At 44.2% G+C, this 19,793-nt stretch overlaps 2 protein-coding genes across 12 annotated transcripts in view; one reads left to right on the forward strand and one right to left on the reverse strand.

Moving 5' to 3' along the window:
- Positions 1–13,419, forward strand: part of COL4A4 (collagen type IV alpha 4 chain) — a 123,054-nt gene extending 109,635 nt beyond the window's left edge. For all 7 annotated transcript variants that reach the window (XM_046644939.1, XM_046644940.1, XM_046644941.1 and 4 more), the window contains 4 exons: positions 2,540–2,656; positions 4,341–4,529; positions 6,127–6,413; positions 6,832–13,419. In XM_046644939.1, the coding sequence (XP_046500895.1) occupies positions 2,540–2,656; positions 4,341–4,529; positions 6,127–6,413; positions 6,832–7,092 (854 nt within the window). In that variant the 3' untranslated portion in view covers positions 7,093–13,419. The remainder of the gene's footprint in view (positions 1–2,539; positions 2,657–4,340; positions 4,530–6,126; positions 6,414–6,831) is intronic.
- An 880-nt stretch (positions 13,420–14,299) lies between these two features.
- RHBDD1 (rhomboid domain containing 1) overlaps positions 14,300–19,793 on the reverse strand; it is a 146,452-nt gene continuing 140,958 nt past the window's right edge. For all 5 annotated transcript variants that reach the window (XR_006885907.1, XM_046644951.1, XM_046644952.1 and 2 more), the window contains one exon: positions 14,300–15,724. Coding sequence is in view for 4 of the 5 variants with exons in the window: in XM_046644951.1 (XP_046500907.1) it covers positions 15,630–15,724 (95 nt within the window). In the remaining variant the exon portion in view is untranslated. The remainder of the gene's footprint in view (positions 15,725–19,793) is intronic.

A 19,793-nucleotide genomic window follows, 5' to 3' on the forward strand; every position in this document is an offset into this window, starting at 1 on the left:
CATGTGTCCTTTTCTGAAGGCAGTTCTTCCGGCAGGATGTGAGGGACTGTATATACCACCCCCGAGGTCGGTTGTGAATGATCAGCTGCCACTAGGAAGTACCACCTCCACTTAAAATGCCATTGTTGGTTTCTTCCTGTTTTCCCTTCAAAACCTCTTTCATTGCTAAGCTGATTTTGTAACCAAGTGCTGCGGCTGAGATCTACATAGAAAAAAACAAACTTCTGGCTCTTTCCTGCCCAGTCTGGGTGGGTAACGGCCACTACTAAGTATAACTTGCGTCTGTTAAGAGTCCTCCACCATGGAAGGTCTAACTCTTTTCTACTCCCACAATGTGGGAGACCACTTCCCCTTCCCGGGTGGGCCTCAGAGGCTGGCTTCCTGTGAGGAACACAAAGGTGGTCTCCATTTTGGTTTGAACTGTTACTTCCTAATGGAAGTACCCACATCCTGTGAGCATGTGTTTATCTTCAAGTCAACACGTGACCCTCTCCCAGGAAGTCATCCATGGAACATTGGAGGGCTCTGAGATGCAGTTCCGTCCTATCAAACAAGTTCCAAGTAGAGAGCAAGTCCTCGTAGTGGAAAGCTCTGGGCGTGCAACGTAGGCTAACAAAAGCCTTCCTTCCTGTCTCTCAGAAAAAGCATCCACCTGACAATTTCTCTGTCTTCCCCTAAAGGGAGCAAAGCCTATATTAGAACATCTGACAAGGGAACTCTTTTCCCAGATTGACAGTGAACTCGCCACATGTTGACACTTCAGGAGGAAGCCTACTGCCTTTTGAATGATAAGTCCATTCACTGGCTTGTCAGCACTTGGGCAGCCCTTTGTAGAACAGCACAGTGGCCACATATTGGAATCATCTTGTCGGGTGGGTGAGATAAAAGAATGCTCTGAGCTCACAGTTGGGTCCTTGTGTTCCTTCCCAAATAATGGGTATTCTCTTTGAAGCTGGAGGAAAGAGATGCGCCAATTCGCATACAGCAGCGCCATCCAGGAAGAGGAGGTTTCTGCCCAGTTACTAGAAAGGAGAGGATGTCTCTCATGCAGATGGGGAGAAGGAGAGGTTTCCTTTCTCACTTATGGAATGAGAACCATGTAGAGAAGGCAGTCCAGGCACTGCACGACATTCCAAGAGAATTCGTTTCTAATTGGGGTGAGAAAGCGAGACGACAGCATCCCCAAAGCCAGGAACGCCTGCAAGGACTACACTGAACGTAGTTGGACCGATGAAGGATGTGGAGGGGAGGACTAGCTGGTTGTGGGGACACTCTTGGGCAGGTGATATTAGAACAAAAATTTAAAAGCAGTGAGGTTTGGTGAGGCATGCCTTTCAGCTGGCTGTAAGAGGGGGCCTGTGTGAGAGAGAAGTCCAGAGAGATGTCCACCTGTCACCTGAGAACAGCAAGCCTCTGCTCTGAACCCTCAGGTGGCTCCCCATTCCCTTGAAGAACAAATCCAAGAATGAAAAAGAGTGAAAGCTTCTCAAGTGAGCCCTCTTGGACTTAACGGTCAGTTTTAGGCTAATTTGTGGCAGAGAGAGAGAGAAAACAGAGACAGAGAGAGACAGGAAGGGAGAGAGGGAGAAAGAATAATAGGTGGAGACTGGAAAACTTGAGAGGGCTAGTAATTCGGGAATTAGGGCTAATGGCAATAAAACCCCTCATAGACAAGGACCATATCAGTTACTCTGACCAAAGGAGATTGTGGCTAATGAATTGATGTCTTGGCCCAAAGCAACCCAGCACTTAAAGAACCCAACACTTCAAGAATCAGTGCGTCTGCTGCCAAGTCCCCCAGCTTATGTCCTCCAAGGAGGGCACCTGAGCCCTGCAGCTGTCACCAGGCAGGGGCTGGAGAGTGATGGCAGTCTGCACACAGCCTGCCTGGGCCTGGCTCCTCTCCACAAGTGATCGGCGCTGTGACCTTTCTGAGCCTCGGTCTCCCTAGTGTAGTCTGGCATAGGAGAGCACCTACACATATGGGTCCTGGGAAGACGGGATTGGGTAATCCATATAGAGGGATTAGTGTGGTACCTCACACCTTGTAAAGACTTAAAAAGTTGTTTTTAAAAATCACTGCCCTTAGCTTGCTCTAAATTTAACTTGCCCCCGAGCTGAATCCTATTAAATTTCATTCATTCTTCTATTCAGGCTTCTAAAAAATTACTATTAAGGAAAATATTTAATTATAAAAGCTATACATGTTCAATGTAAAAAACCCTCAAATATACAAGAATATGAAGGACGTGTAAAAACCTCTTTCTCAACACCTCCCTGGTTTGGCTTCAAATCCTGGCTCTGCCTGTTCCTGGCTCATTGACCTTAATTAAGCAAGGTACTTGACCTCTCAGAGCCTCAGTGACCCCATTGCCAAGTGGAGATAGTCTAGTCCCAAGTTCACGTACCTGGGAGGATGAAATGAGCTAATACAGTCAAGTGAAAATGGGACGCCCAGGGCTGGCACATGGTGTACCTGCAGTAAATGCTAGCGGGTGTCATATTGTTTTCACCACTGCCATCATGCAATTTTGTGCAGGGTGCAAAGGAAAGCCTGGGCTGGATGGCAGGAGGGGCGAGGATGGCATCCCTGGGTCTCCCGGGCCTCCAGGACACAAAGGTGACATGGGAGAAGCTGGCTGCCCTGGAGCACCAGGTAAGGAGTTTGTTTCTCTTCTTTTCCCTGACACAGTAGATGTGAGAACTGTATATAAGATCTGTGGCCTCTCAAGCAGCTTTCCAAACTGATCCTATTAATAGTCTTAGATACCAACTCATCAGGTATTAAGGAGACAGAAGCAACAAGAACAGAACAGAGTGTATCCACCACGTTCCAGTTGATTCTCGCCTATCATAAAAACAAGTCAAGACCCTGTCTCCAGTTTAGTATTTGCCCAAACCACCATACATGATCATAAAAGGCTCAGCCATTTCAGCTGTTCACTTTTCCAAGGTCAGCCCGTCATTTGTTGTGTGATCACCGTTGACAGGCTATGCTGAAGATCCTGGGGACGGGGAGTGGGGGGTGGGGGGTGGTCTCACCCTCTGCAACTGGCTGAATTGCTTGGCCTCTGGTGCTCTGAATTCACTCCATCTTATTGTAGAGCCATGGATAAATTTATATAGAATAAAGGCTATTTCTGAAGAAAATAATGTGGGCATGGGCACTAGGTGAGGGGAGAGATGACTCTTCAGAATAGAGATTTGAAATCTAATGCACCAGGCAACCTGTTAGGCCACAGAATCCCAAAGACTCCAAGAGACAGTCTCATTTTTGGAGAGTATCTGGCAATACCAGGTTAGTCATGAGAAAGAGCCAAGAGGGCTGGGTGGGGCCTAGGGCAAAATGGACCGTGCAGTCTGAAAGCTGCAGCCCAGCTAAAGCCAACTGTTGCCCTGTAGAAATGCGGGCCCACGTTCCCTACACTCTGCTTTTCAAATCCAAAACCTCAACCTGTGAGATCTTGACAGGTCACACGAAATGGATGAGCAGGCCTGATTCAGTCCACACGCTACCACTTCCTAGCCTCTGGTTTACAGTGTAGATGGGGAGAGACTGCGAGTCTTCCAGAAACAAGTTAAAAAAAAAAACAACTTTTGGTTTCAAAGTCAAACTTCACTATTCGCTCTTGGCAATTAGAAATAGCCATTGGCCTTCTTCAATAAGCCAGCCCCTTAGAGATGCCAAAGAGACAGACTCTGCTCGCTGCTGTCAAACTGCTCATTTCCCATCTACCAACAAGAATTCTAGAACCAGGCCTTCCAACAAGAACTCTAGAACCAGGCCTTCCTTCCACCATCCTCCTTCATAAAAGAAGAGATCCAAGTTGTACATGTGGACCTCAAGTCCTTGTCCTTCTTAGAATAGAACTGTTAATGGGCGGGACCGTAAGAAACATCTAGGAGGGGTAAGAAGGACGGACTTTGAGAATCACTTTTCATACGAGCGGGCCTGGTCCAGTCTGAGAAGGCTGGGAGATCACACATGGAGAGTGCCATTATTCTCTTCTAGGTCTTTTCTTCTCAGTATTCGTTACTTTCCAACGTATTTCATAATTTACCTTTTTATTATGCTTATTGATTGTCATTTCTCTTCAAGTAGAATGTCAGCTCTGGGAAGGATGGGATTATTGTCTGTTTTTATGCTAATGTAGCCCAAGCACTAGAGGTTGCTCAGAACAAATCCTTGCTGAATGAGTTCTCTGTAGATATTACAGTTATATGAGGGGGCATGCCTGGGAGTGGCCGAGGCATGCACAGCACCAGAATAGAGGTGCTCAGAAATGTTTGTTAACCTGAACCCCCTAAACTGCCTTCATTGTTTTTTCTTATTCCTCCAGGCCCTCCTGGGCCCACTGGGGATCCTGGGCCCAAAGGGCTTGGCCCTGGATACCTCAGTGGCTTCCTCCTGGTTCTCCACAGTCAGACAGATGGAGAGCCCACCTGCCCCGTGGGCATGCCCAAGCTCTGGACGGGCTACAGTCTGTTATACCTGGAAGGGCAGGAGAAAGCCCACAATCAAGACCTCGGTATGTATATAGCGCCTGGCCACCCATGTCCACACTTAAAGGAAAACTTCAAGGTAAATTTTATAGATTCGTCAGCATCTTCAATGATCACTCATCTTCTATGGAATTTTTTCTTTTTCAACTAACGTGCCAATTTTCAACAAATTCTATTAAAGCTCTGATCCCATGAGGTGCCGAAGAAGCTCATTCTGGTGGCCATTATTATTATCTGGCTACTTACTAATTTTAAAAAAGTGATTCCTCCTCAGTAAGGTAAATGTAACTCTGACATAAAATGCAATTTTTACTTCCAAATGTAACTTATTGAATCAGGATGTGGTCAGTTCCTGAGTTTCTGAGTGAAATGGTGCAGCGACAGCACCCTGACCATTGTAGGGGGTGGCACTGGCCAGCACCAACTCCCCGCCCTACTCCAATTTGTTTCTAAATTCCAGGACTTTAATTTGAGCGTCATCCCTTGGGACTTGTCAGTTTTCAAGAGTAGAGTTGTAAGCTGCAGGGACTGATTTCAAGCCAAGGGGTTAAGTACCTGAGTGATGGCAAACACTATTTTTCCAAGATAATGGTGGTTGGGGTGGCGGGTGCAGGAAGGATATGCCAACAGGGACAGGTGATGGTGAGGGGAGTCTTGTCACTGCTCTCGCTGGCCACGAGCCTCACTATTAGCTGGGGTGGTCAAAGATGCAGGCCTAGGGATGGCGGCTACTTACACATCCCTCTCCATTTCTCCTTTGGGTTCAGCCAAGGCCTTCGCCATCAGAGGGGCCTGGGGGAAGGGAAGAAGTAACATTTCATATCTTAACTCTATTGACTTCTTTCCTCCTCTCCCTTCTGCCATCAGTCTCTTTCCTGCCTAGTCTCTATCCCACTAGTCTGGTTTCTCCTGCCCTGGTCTAGCCAGAGTGTACATCGAAATGCTCTGTAGAGCTCTTGGAATAAAATGTAAACTTCTTATCAAGATTGACAAAGCCCACATCCTTTGGTCTGATTTCTCTCTGCACACCCTTGAGACAGACAGACACACAGACATCCTCTCCCCACCTTCTCCGTACTGAACTTCTTTGAGTTCTTTGAGCTCCATGCTCCTTTATTACCTCTGGCCCTATGTACTGTTGTCTCCTCTTCTTTAGATGGTCAACACCATCTCCAAACCTGGCCAAATCCTTTTCATATTTTAGGTCCTAGCTTAAAATCACTTCTTCCCATTATCCATCCCATAAGTCCCGGTGCCCCACACTTCTCATTCATAGGGCTTATCATGCTGTATTTTCATTGCCTGTTGGCTCATCCATCTCCCCCGCCAGGCCAGGCTATGAGCTTTGTGAAGACAGGTGGGCTTACTGCTCTATTTCCAGCAGCTGGTCCCTTACTTGGCTCATGAGTGATGAGTGGATGGTGAATGAGGGCTGGCTCATGGGACCAGGGACGTGGCAGAAATGGTCAGGTACATAACCTGCTTTCACTACCACAGAATAGGCTTTGGCAATGGCCTCCATACACCAGAATGTGTGCCTGCAAATGGCACGCATAGGAAGGGTCACTGGGCCCACCAGGGCAGGCTGCTCATATACCACACTGTCCCTTCTTCCCTCCCAAGGCCTGGCGGGATCTTGCCTTCCTGTGTTTAGTACACTGCCCTTTGCCTACTGCAACATCCACCAAGTGTGCCACTATGCCCAGAGAAATGACAGATCCTATTGGCTGGCCAGTGCTGCACCCCTGCCCATGATGCCACTCTCGGAAGAGGAGATCCGCCCCTACATCAGCCGCTGTGCTGTGTGTGAGGCCCCGGCTCAGGCGGTGGCGGTGCACAGCCAGGACCAGTCCATCCCCGCGTGTCCGCGGACCTGGAAGAGCCTTTGGATCGGGTACTCATTCCTGATGGTGAGCCCCTGCATACCCACCATGCTGTAACACCCCTCTCCTGCCCCTTCCATCTGGATTGGACAGTAATTCTGAGAACTCTGTACAGACAGATGGACAGCAGTAGGATGTGCGGTCATAAAGGCCACCTGTTGAGATGCAGGGCCATTCCTTTTTTCTTATGGTCAATGAATTGTTTTATCACTTCAGTAGGCTTTAGAAGATGAATTTGCTTCAGCCCTCAGTAAGAGTGGTTTAATTTTGTGTGCACACCCAACACGTCCACTACTTCTCCTTCCCTCAGCAGATTGTAGTTTGTTCTTCCTGGAATAATTTCAGGGCAAATGTGAAGTCAGGCCCAGACCTCAGCACGTCACCGATTGGGTCTGGGGTTGTCCGCGTGTGTCTGAGCCCTAATTCTCTCTTGTCGTCCGGGTAGCACACAGGAGCTGGGGACCAAGGAGGAGGGCAGGCCCTCATGTCACCTGGCAGCTGCCTGGAGGACTTCAGAGCGGCACCATTCCTTGAATGCCAAGGCCGGCAGGGCACTTGCCACTTTTTTGCAAATGAGTATAGCTTCTGGCTGACAACAGTGAAACCCGACTTGGAGTTCTCGGCACCATCACCAGACACCTTAAAAGAAAGCCAGGCCCAGCGCCAGAAAATCAGCAGGTGCCAGGTCTGTCTGAAGTATGGCTAGAGAACCCACAATTCGCCATCATGTCGCCAACAGACACCTTCCTAGGGGGCTAAGCCTTCCTAGGCTGTGCTAAGAGATTTAATGGTGCTCATTTCAGACTCCAGCCTCAGCTGTTCCTTCTGTTTCAATGTGGTTATTTCCACAGTACTGTAATTCCTTCCTCTGTTCAGGATGGATTAAGCAAATGCTACACGTATGGATTTGCTTGGACTTACCAATCTAAATGAAACCCAGATATTTGTATTTTATTAAGCATGGTGGAAGAGCTGGCTTTATTTAAAAATATGCTAATTCACAGCAAGGCAAATAAATGATAAAGGCCAGATTACAAATTACATTACTGAAAACTTCATTCATTGGTTAATAGCACCTCAAACAAGTGAAGTCAATTACTCTATAATAGAGAGGGCTTCTGCATGGATTTTACAGGAAAAAATAAATAGGACAACAAATGAAACAAGAAAGTAGAGATTTCCAACATTTCAAAATGATTTCCTCTGTAATCTATTTTTCCATGCACTTTAAATAATTGTAAAACCATGACCCAAGGAGATTAAAAAAAAAAAAATCCACACGGCCGGCGTTAACAGTTCATTTCAAAGCAGAGTGAATCATTATGCCAGGAAGGACCACAGTCGCCGTATTCCAGAGATGCAACATTAGCATAAACACATCACAGATGAGCATAAAACATCATATTCTCTTCTGCATTTTTCAGAGAATAGAAATGCCTACTTTGGCAGCCCTTTTGAAAAGTAGCAATTATGGAAAAAATATATTCAATAAGGGATTAAGAGCCTAAAAGCTATTAATGAATATTAAAGCAGTGATTCGCAAAAATTGACTCCCCATTGCAGTGAACTTCCAAACAGAAGGCTTTTCCCCAGTCGGGGTCCAGCTCGTCTTTGGTGTATGCGTGCTAACGGGACTGAAGCCACATGGGGCTTACTCAGGCGGCACACGGCTCACACAAAGCCTCTCGCTCCCCAACTTGGGAATGCCTGCAGAGCTGCCTCGCAGCCCGCAGTGGACACTTTCCCTCTATACACATAATGGCATCTGAGACAGAGAAGTGACAGAGCTATCATTATGCACTTGGGAGAAAATGAAGGGCTGACTTAATTAAACTTAGGTAAGAAGATTCATTTAACTCACGGTCACCCCACCAGGAAGACACAGCAGTATTTTAAATGAAACAAAGACAGCTTACCATTTGAATTTTATATGATTGGTTTTTATAGGAGAATCATCCTGTTTTCCCAATTTTCAAAACATTTTTATCTGTTGCATCAGTTTTACACCAAGGTAGCAGTTTGACATTTGGCATTCGTATTCTCTATAAAAGTTTAGGTGTGTTAATTTATAATGAGTAGTTTTCTGAATAGCAAAGGATACGTTTTCTATTTTGCTAGGAATTCAGTGGTCTAATCCTAAAAATGAAAGTTTGTTGGAAAAGAGCTTCTGGAAACTTGACTTCCTCATTTAAAAAAAATGTCATTTTAGAGGAAACTAAAGAAATTTCTTATGAGAGAATAACACTTATTTTAGTGCTTAATTTCAATGCACTCAAAAATAACAGCGAGAAGAAAAACTCAATTAAAACTTTGTTCATGAGAAATGTTTTCTTTGCCAAACAGTGATTAGGAATGAACGCTTATATCAAGAAAATATTTCAAGTGAGATTTGCTATGGGTTGCCCCCGGGATGGCAATTTAAGAATAATAGTTTCTGGTAAACAGAAAAATGTACATTTTAAGGTGAAATATTTTCTTGATGTAGCAGAATATTTCCTAGTTCATTCGACCCGTTTATTGATTTTTTTAACCGTTCTATGGCATGCTGAAATTTTTGTGCACCTGAAATTTAAGCCAATTTCAACCTTATTTGTAATTACACTTTTCTGTTTCCAAAAGCTTTATTGCATGCTACCAAAAGCCAAGCCTTCTAAAATTTCACCTTGTTCATTCATGAACTTGGTTTGAGGACATTTTCTGGGAAGAGCTGGGGGTGACCAATGGAACTTATGAAACATATCATGCTTGCTAAATTATTTTAAACATTTTAACTTTGGTATTAGAATATTATCCTAATAGCGTGTCAAACAAATTTTTCAATAAAACAGGCTGAATTAAGCGGACAGTTTACTCCATGGTGAGCCTGGGATGGCGTATGAGACTGTTCAAAATATGAATATTGCAAGAGGCCTCTCTAAACGCAGCATAAATGCTGCCTTCTGATTTTGAATGATCTAAAGGGCAAAACAATGGAAAAAATAACTTCTTGGAAAAGAAGACTATGTTATTTTAAATGATGCTTTTCCTTACTTGGTTATATATCAATGCACTTTGAAATATCCTTTCTCTGTGAAGGATGAACAAAGCTTTAAAGTTGCTCTCCTAAGCCGTCACGGATGGCTATTATCCTTATCAAAAGCTCCTTCCTAAGAACTCCCCTCATGTTGTTGGCTGCAATGTCTCTAGACTGCCCACTGGGAATTGCTTTGGGTCACTGCTGGGGGACAGGGCGTCTTCTTCTGGGTTCTTATTCTCAGTGAGTGGAGCCCCATCCATCTAGGTATCCAGGCCTCCATGCTGCAAATGGTGGCCTGGTCCTTCTCCTCTCGTGGTCCCCAGACCTAAACTGCAGTCACCTCTTCCTGTGGATTGCTGCCTTCCTGCCGGCCTCACTGCACCCATCCTGACACAGCCTTTGTCTTTCACCCATGCTCTTGTCGTAGGCATCTCCCAGCTGATGCCTCCAGTTTCAAATCCCAGTCTGATTTTGTTCTTCTTTGCCTTAAAATCCTTCAATGACTGCCCTGCCTATGAAGTCCAAATGACAGGCCCAGGGTGAATGGGCCTGCAGGATCTGTCATCACTCAGCTCTATGCTCACTGCAGAGCCACGTTCCTATCTCTGACTTCGCTCCTGCTCTTTCTACCAGTGATGTCCCGTCTCAGGTAATTTTACCTGGCAGGCAACTACTTATCTTTAAAGACTACATCAGTTGGGGTGTGTGTCTGGGAATTTCCCAAGGAAGACCTGGACTGCCTTCTGCTGCTCCCAGTACAAATAATGGGCCCGTCCGCTGTCTTTGTTCCCCCATTGCTCCTGTAGTGGCTCATCCCACTTCCTTCACTCTCTTACTAAACTGTAAGCCCCACGAGGGCAGGGATCATGCTTTACTCACTTATACGCCCAGTGCCTATGCAGAACTGAGCACATTATTGACACGATTCTTTTTTCAATGACAACTCCATAAGTGTCATTAGGCATTAGATGTTCACCTCTGCCTGTAGGGTTCTTATTGACAAAATGGTAACAAGTATGAACCATTTCTTATTGCAAGATATTAGAATGTGACAATCTATCGGCCCACCCACAATCTTCTCTTACACTTATCAACAGAAAGCCAATTGATAAGCTTTAACCATCACCTCCTCCTGAAAAATAGCTTCCTTTTCCATAAACTGAAATTTCAGGGATAAGATTGGAGAGGTCTGGCTGAGAGAAGACTCTTCACTGAAGCGTGACATGACTTAACTCATGCTGTAACCTGTATTCCCTCATGAGAGAAGGGATTCCTGGTACAAGATCGCGTCTACAAAGTCTGTACACGTGTTATCGGTGCTTAGGAAAATAGTCAATGCAATGGTCCACTAAAACCGGATTTTATCAAAGATTTTATTTTGAGCCTCTTATAGATTATAATAAAGCAAATCATCCTATGTGTTCCAGGAAATTCCATTAGATTTGTGTTTCTATCAGCTCAGCAAACTAATCTGATAATTGTGTTTTTCTGGGTTTTTTGTCACGGCTGCAAGAAGAGTAGAAAGATGTGGACTTCAGAGTTTGTTGAGCCCAGGTTTGAATCCACCTCTTTCATCTTCCAGCTGTGTTTCCCTGGGCGAGTTACACCAACTCCCAGGGCCCCATTTTCCTCATTTACACAATGGGACATAACACCTACACTTGCACTGAAAATTAAGTTAGATTCTGTGCCTAGCACATAGCAGTCATCGTGTATTTATTATGGTCACATCTTCTATTTAAAACAAACCATTTAATATGAAAAATATTTCCTGGGTTTTTTTCCATGGTGGAATTATATTATGATTCTCACAGGGCATATAAATTACTGATTAGAGTTATTTATACCTGGCCAATTCTTAATGTCTTTGGGAATGCTATTTTATTTCAATTCTCAAAGTTACTGTACCTCACGTGAAAAATCACAATTTCCTGCAGGGACATTATCAGGAAGTTCTGCAGGGAACAAAACAATTGACGTTAAAAATCAGTACTCTGCAATTGTCACTGTTATTATCTGCCAGAGACTCTGCATAATGCATTTTAAACCACCAAGGCTGGCTGCCACATCCATGTGAAATGCTTGAATTTTATGGTGCTTAAATATTTAATGATTCATAGGAAAAAAATGTGAAACATATCCAATAAATTGCATCCCTTTCTCTAACCTACGGTTGTAAAGTTAAAGACTTTCAACATGTAACATTTGCAAGATGCCTGGTCTGCTATTGACACTTAAACCTTTGTTGCATTACAATTTATAATATCGTTTATTATACATAAAATTCTGTTATGACCTCCAAAAACAACTGGGTTTTATCTGGTGCATTTCTTTTCGTTCAAGCCAAGTTTACTTTTCTACCTGCCTCTAAGATGACTCACCTTGCAGCTGGCTTAGTGGGGAAAACAGGTTACACGGTAGAAGTGTGAACTGCAGATGGGAAGAGTGAGGGCAGAGTACAGAGAGTGATCCCCTTTACTGGGGAAAGGATGGGATTCTGAGGCTCTGAGAAGCATTGTCCTGCTAATGATGGGGTGGGGGACGGACATGAAACCAGGCCTCAGGCCAGAGGGTCTGCATCAGCCACCAGTGAGCTGTGTGGGGAGTGGGCTGGGGCTCAGACCCTCGGGGCCTCAGTTGTCCCATTTGTTGAAGGAGAATGAGACCACATGCTTCACAGGGTTGTTCTGAGGATTAAAAGAGATACAACTACGAGATATAAAATGTAAGGTGCGTTACTGAGACGAACACCCAAGCAGAGCAGCAGATCTAATGGGGTGGATCCTTCTAGGCTGCAGTGTCTGGGGTCAGAACAGGGAGGATCTGGATGGGGCGAGAAAGAAGAAAAGGCTGTCCCATGTGAAAACATCATGATTAAGTCACAGGGTCAGGAAGGCTCACAGCTTGGGCAGTGAGACAAGTTAGCAGAAGCGCAGACTCTGTTATGGATACGTGAAGATGAGGTCGAAAGGCTGGCTGGAGCCCCATGGTTGAGGCTAAGGAGTCTGACCTTTATCCTTTGGCAACAGATAGACGATAAAAGGTACTGAGATGATGAGTAGTATCAAGAATAGATTTTGGAAGATTAACTGGCAGAGCTCTGTAGAACTGACTGAAGAGGTATTTTAAGTACTGAGCAGAGCAATGAATTGAGAAATTTTAAGATCCTTCTAAGCAGAGAGACTGTGATTCTAAAATGAGAGGGCAGGGGCTAAAAATTAGGAAATGACTGCAATAATCCACGGGAAGGGAAAGGAAGAAATGATATGGTTTTTTTTAAAGATAACTAACTAGGAACGAGGAGGCTGGGTCTGCATCAGCCTCTCTCTCTTATAGTCTGTTTTGGGTGGTGCATCTCATCCCTTTAGCTTACTCCCTCCCCAGTGGCAGAACATGGGCCAGATGTGCAGACTATCCCCGATCCTACGGAAACCAGACATTTACTGCTTGAGCCTCAGCGGCAGACAACTTAAAAGGATGGAGGAGGCTTGAACAATCACGTACAACTTTGGGATCACATTCAAGGTCATTAAGAGGAAGCAATTTTAACCACTCCCTTGTCTTGAGAACCAAGGAAAGATTCTGAAAGAAGAGGTCTCTTAAGTTGACTGACCACAACCAAACTGTGGGAACTGGATGCTTAACAAATAATCAGGAAATTACTATTCAGCAAAGAAACCAAATTTAAAAACCAGCTCTAGATGCTTATTCACTCTTAGAGATAATCAGTCGAATATCCTTGCTTTTGCTGGTCTTTCTCAATCCAATTCCAGTTTGTCGGCATAACTTTGGAGATTCCTTATTGTAGGAAAAAACCAAGACAGACATGGAAAATAATAAGCACTGGTTACAGGCAAGCCTATTAACTGAACAAAGTAATTATAATAATTTCCAGAACATCTTTACTGTTGTGCTAAGATAACTGGTTTATATTTATAACTAAAGTGGTCTTTCCCACATCTCTAAAAGTTTAGTCATGTTCCATTCCATAAAGAAGGTGTATATATTCTAGTTATACCATCCAAAATCCAATTCTGATGTCTTTGTATCTGACATGTCAAATAGAGCAAGGAGCTTCTATTATTGGACGCAGTAGCAATGAAAAGAAAAAATACTCCCATATATAGTGGTTGAACTTTTAATGCAATTGAAAAAACAATGGTTGGAAAAACATTTAATGAGTCCCTCCCAGCACCCAGGGCCAGCCTTTGGGTTGGTGAAGGGGGAGAGGAGGAAAGCGTAGAAAGATAAGACACAGGCCTCATCCCAGGGCCATGCATAAGCCACACTCCAGTGTAGAAGGCACGTCTTTGTGTAGCTGTGCACAAATAATAATAAGGGCAAGATATAAGTGTCACCAAAGAATTACCTTTTCAATACTTGGAGAAGATGGCGTGTAAGAATGAGGTTACTTCTAATGGGGAGGATTGGGGTCAAATTTGTAGAGTTTGGGGGAGAGAGGAATGACATTTAGCTTGAACATATTAATTTAAACACGTTTAAAGTTACCAGACTCACAGATACGATTCATATGAGAAACAAGCTGTAGCTTTACATCAATTATAAATTAACCCAAGGAGCTCAGGTATCATGGTGCCAGCCGGCAGGTCAAAGCGTTCCCAGGACGCAAGTGGTTTCTTAGCTCATTTATATGCAGGTGTCAACGCTTCTCCCAGGTCAGTTCAGGTTAGGAACTGGATACAAAACTGCATAGTTTGTATGCTCCAAATTTGTCAAATGTATACAAAGAAACCTGAGAAAGCAATGCCCCAAAATGTTAACCCTGGGCACCTGTAAGTGGTGGGAATAGAAGTGATTTTAAAATTTTACACGTATTTATTTGTATTTCTGTTTATATTGTGAATTTTCCCAATGGAGACAGTACTTATTAAGTCCATTTTCCTGATTATAGATTTCTTGATTTATTATTATATAAATCAGTTTTCCTGATTGCGGAAGTAATACAAGTACATACACATACACATATTTTTAAAAGACTGCAGTATAAAATTGTAAAAAGACAGCAAGCAAAATCCTATGTTCTCTACTCCCAAAATAACTGCCATTAACATATGGGTATATTTCCTTCCAGATGTTAGCTGTGTGCACGTATAAGGCACATATAGTACTTTCATAATCAGAAAACTAAATATAAATGCTAGATAAATCAAAATAGGAAGATCCTTTTCTGCTTCCAAGTCTCTTTAAAAATAAATATCTCAGTGACAATAAGACATCAGTGATATCTGACTTGGTCATTTTATTCACGAAACACAAGCACCACGAGGCACCTTAAGTGACCTGGACGGTCTGTGGGTTATAACACAGCAGGAGTCAGGGGAGTGTCCTGGACACTTGGGCAGGACAAGTGGCTGTCACAGTGGCCATTTAAAAGGCACTTTTATGAGGAAAAAAATACTCCCTCAAGAAGCATTTCTCAGTGACCAACCCACTGCACGCCACTGCTCCACTCTGCATGTGGCACCTGCTGCTGCTTTCCTGATTAACACAAGTCACATCCCCGAGAACGTATATTGCCCCTGGAAGGGCTGCTGTGAGCCCAAATTGTTGGTGCCACCTGACATCTAATGGCGCGTGTAGGTGGCTTTCCCACCTGAGGTCTTGCTCGAGCTTTTTTAAAGGAAGAGCAATATAGGAGCAAAGCTGGTACGCTGTCAACACCACCCAGACGCAGGGGCCAACGGGAGACTCAAACAGCATACTGCTATGGTGGCCACAACCCATTCCTGGAAAGTCACCATGGCAACGTGCCAGGAGGATGAGGGATGGCACTTCCTGCCAAGTCAAACATTGGGCACGCCGGGCAGAATGAGGGCTTGATCTTCCGGGCTGGTGAAAACGAACCTCCTGCTGAAGGTCACAGTCTTTCAAACCAAAACAAGGCAGAGGCACCGCTGAGTTGGCAGGGAGAGACTAGAGCATGGAAACTGGTCCCTACGTGGAGCAACTGACCTGTTTGTGAGAGAGAAGAGGCCAGGAGAAGGGCCGCTCCCAGAAAGCTGTGAGCTACACTCAACAAGTCTGGTTTCAAGATAAGTCAATGTGCTTGTGAATCTAGATTCACAGCAGCCAAGGCAGATGTGAGCAATCTGGGACGATAATAGTGCACTCTGCTTTTGTTTAAGACCAAGTAGGGGCTTGGGGAATAAACCAATCGGGCAATAATCACACGACTGGGTCTTATTTGCCTGAGATGCTGTGCCACCTCACTGGCCGTCAAATCTGTGAAGCCGTTGTCTCCTCATTTCTTCTTCTGGTGAGAGACGGAACCCATAGGGCGAGGGGCTACTTCTGCTATTTCCTGCAGTGAGAAAGCACAAGGGAGAATCAAGCGCTGCCTATCTGTCGTTCTGACATTTACAGGGCATTGTATCCTAGGATTCCAAGTGGGGGAAAACAACCCAATGACTTGGGTGTCATCTTTATTTTAACACGAAACAGAAACATAACAAACATATTTCAACTTTAGCTGTCAATACTAAATTTCAACATCAAGTAAATATTTTTAGTATGGTCCAGTCCACAAATCTAATTTGACTCATTCTGAAGCTTCTTGACAATCCTCCTATTTTAATTTTTTTTCCACCATGCTCCATAATTTGCATCATTTAACTTCTATAATGTCTCAAGAGCTTCGTTTATTTTTTCATGCCCAGAAATAACTTCTATCTCTAACCTCCCCACAGAGCATGTTGGTTGGTTTCTCTGGATCAGCCTTCGGGTCCTGCTCCCTTTTCTTTCCTCTAACCTGCTGCCTCCCACACCTCCTGGCCAGTGGGAATCACACCTGCTTGAAACGTACAAGCACCCATTGGGCATCATGGACCACAAGGGAGGGGCTGCATCACCATAATGAACAATATCCGGCCAGGCAGTCAAAAATGCAGACATAAGTTTTGAAGGTCATATGAACGACCATGGAAATCTTTACTGAAAAGGATTTCTTGGGGCTGCAAACATACCAAAAATATAGTTTACAATGATATAGCCTTTTAATCACTACATAAAAAACACTCTTTCAGGCATTGTGGGGTATAAAAAACAAATAAAAAAAGACCGTCCTCGACCTCAAGGAACCAGCAACCTAAATCTAATGAAAGAGGTTGAATATCCTCCAGGAGGAAGCCATGCAGGGCATCACTGACAGGTACAGGCATGCAGCAGGTTTACTTTTAAGCAGGTGGACCAAAAAAGATGGTACCTTTCCACTTCTGTGTCTCTGCTAACCCTGTTATCTTGCCCTGAAAGGCCCTCTCCCAACACCTACGTTAACCGAGTCTTACTCATGTTCCAATGCCCCCATCAAATTGCACTGCCTTCTGGCCACCCCTGATGGAAGAACTCTCTCCCAAGTCAAGCTCTTCAGTTTCTAGCACCTTCTTCTTGGTAGTTCTTATGCAATAGTCACCACATCCTGAAAGACAGGGCAACCATTTGTTCATACCTCTTCTCTCTCCGACCAAGATCATAAGCTCTAAAATGGCAGGGAACCACTCTGACACTTCTCTCTGCTCCCCAGTATCTGGTACAGTACTGGACACACAGTAGCTATTCAAGAAACATATGAGCTTGACTCAGTGGCACCTGCATATCACTTCCAAAGGTACACATTACAGCCAGACAACTACAGTCAACATTGCCCATTGAGGTTCTGACACAATTGATTTGGGGAGTCAAATACTCTGGAAGCAGGGGCCAAGCTGGGAAGGGTGGGTGGGCAAGGGGTTTTGAGCCAGGAGGGAAAACAGGTGAACAGCTGATCCTTCCTGCTAGCTCTCCAAATGTGGTACCTTGTCAAAGATGTTTACAGGGGATATATCGACATGACAGTTGTTAAGACTGTAATGAAAGGATGTTAGAGAAAGCAGTGTGAAACTAAGAGTCAGTCCGCTCAACCCACAACCAGAATTTCAGTTGTTAGACAATGAGAAATTAAAAAAAGGCAGTCAAAAGGTAAACCCTTTTAATGTTTTTGTTTCCCCAGTGTGATGGAGGGCCCAATGCTTATTCATATCTGGTTTTCCTTTCCTTTTGAGACCATGGGAAAATGACCCTTCATGAATGCCCTGTAACCTTTCCTGACTAGTACACTCTAACGTGAACTGGGAAGGCCAGCCCCACACTCACTCCTGCTGGGTAAACTCTACTTCAAGGTTTTTATGATACTGTGAAATATATGTCAATTTATCAACTTTCATTAAAGATGATGTTCAAACATATTATAGCCTTATACGACTTTCACCATAGAGCTTTTATGAACACTATAAGATTAAAAGTTTTATTGGATATGGCTTTTGTCATATATACTTGTAAAGGAATGTCTCTTTGTTCAAAGTGGTAAATGCTTTGAAATTACAGAGAAACTCATGAATCCAATTACCAATAGTTTGTTGCTTAAAATTGTTTTATATGATGAGATCCAAATCCTGCTTTTCCTTTCACAGTTGTTTTTAACAACAAGACTATTCTTAATTGCACTTAGGAGCACAGGCCAGTATGTGACACTCTGTTCCAGCTGGGCAGTGAACTGTTGGGACAAGCTGTGGGCAGAGTCAGAAGCGAGCTCAACGTGGCATGTTGACGCCAGGCCACAGGACACAAGCCCATGGATGCTGAAAGAGTGCTCAGACTCCCAAAGGGAATCACAGCGTCCAAAAGAAAAAGGCTGAGAATGAACGTTTCCACAAAAGGCAGGGAGGAATTAGAAGAGGCAGACTGTGAAGGTTCCTGGGGCCCAGCCCTCCAAATGAGCAGCCAGCACAAAAGCTCTCTCATTCACAGGGCATTGGAAGAGAACCAGGGCTTGGCCAACTGAAAAATGCCACATGTTGAAGTAGAAATGTCATATCAAGAAAGGTACAATAATCACTCTTTTGCTGACAGAGCCTTGCTAAGGTGCCCCTATGTCTATTAGCTTTTACTCCCAATTTTATGATCCCAATTTTACAGATAAGGGAACTGAGGCTCAGAGAGTGTTAGGGACACACCAAAGGTCACAAAGCTAGCATGAGGGGAAGGAAAACTTGACCCTAGGTCTTCTGACTGCAGTTCTGGTTCTTTCCACAACCCTGCCCTGCCACTTCTCTAAAGAGTGTTAAGCATCAGACTCTTTCACCATCCCTACCCTCCTGCCAAATGCAGTGTCCCTTTTCTTCGTGGATATGTGGGAAGCTCACTGCTATTTGAAAACAGAAAAAGCAGAAGATCTAGCCTAAGCCCTCAGCTCCATGGAACTCTGCTGTTGGCACAGACATGACTACACAGTTCCCACATTGGGTCCCCTTATATCCCACTGCCCACTAGAGTGGTTCAGCTTTCTAGGACCACCAGAAAGACCCTGGATATAACAACATGACAACTATAACAACAATGCTCAATTTGTAAACGGGCCTGATTTTATGGGTATTTTGAATTCTTCAAATTCAGTGTTTCTGATAATATCAAAGCCACCCTGTCTGAAGAATGACTTAATTGCTTCATTTCAGGCTTAAACACTGTACTGGTTTTAATCCCCATAGTTAATTTTGGGGGCAAGTTTCCAAATGTAAATTAATCTTTAATATTTCAAAGACAACTACACATTTGCTGTCAGCCACCTATCCAGACTGTTTGTCACATGTGAGCTTTGGGTAAGTGCCACATTGTGGACAAGGCCTGCTGGCTGCTCTCCTCAGTTTCAGCTCAGCTCTGTCTTCCAGTTCTCCACCTTTTCATTTATTTTTTAAACTGCTTCTATATTTTCCACTTGTGTCACATGACCTATTACTTCTCCCCACAGCCTCCAGGATCCTCCACAGACATTTCTCAAAGGGTCTTAGAAATGTGTTTTCAAAAGGAAAGATCTGGACAGGCCTCAGCTGGGTGGTAAAAAGAGACGAGGTCCCCAGGGCTGTAACAGAAATATGTTGGTAGGGACCCAGGAGATGGCTTCCCAGCTCTGCCTGGAACCAGAGGGAGCACCTGGCCCAGGCGAGCCTTCATTTCCGCAGGCCTGAGCTGGTTCACTTGTGAGGGGAGGCTACTGACGATGGTGACTGCCAGGGTTCTTTCCACGACACCTGAATTTGATGACCTGGGATTAAATCCTGACTTCGCCACTTTTCAGCTACACATCCTTGAGCAAGCTGGGTACCTTCACTTGGTCTTAGTTTCCTCATCTATAAAATGGGAATGGTAAGAATAGCTCCTTTGCTGGACTGTTGAGAAGATAAGAAGAGACGATGCATATGACATGCTTAGCTGAGTGCCACGTGCGCAGTAAATGCCTGACGAGAACTGGATGTCATGATTTTTAATCTCTAACATCATCATGAATCATGTGTTAAATGTCTACTTGTTAGTATCACTAACCAACTCTGTATAGATAGATA

The sequence above is a fragment of the Equus quagga genome, chromosome 17 (genome assembly GCF_021613505.1).
Source record: "Equus quagga isolate Etosha38 chromosome 17, UCLA_HA_Equagga_1.0, whole genome shotgun sequence".
Classification (NCBI taxonomy): Eukaryota; Metazoa; Chordata; class Mammalia; order Perissodactyla; family Equidae; genus Equus; species Equus quagga.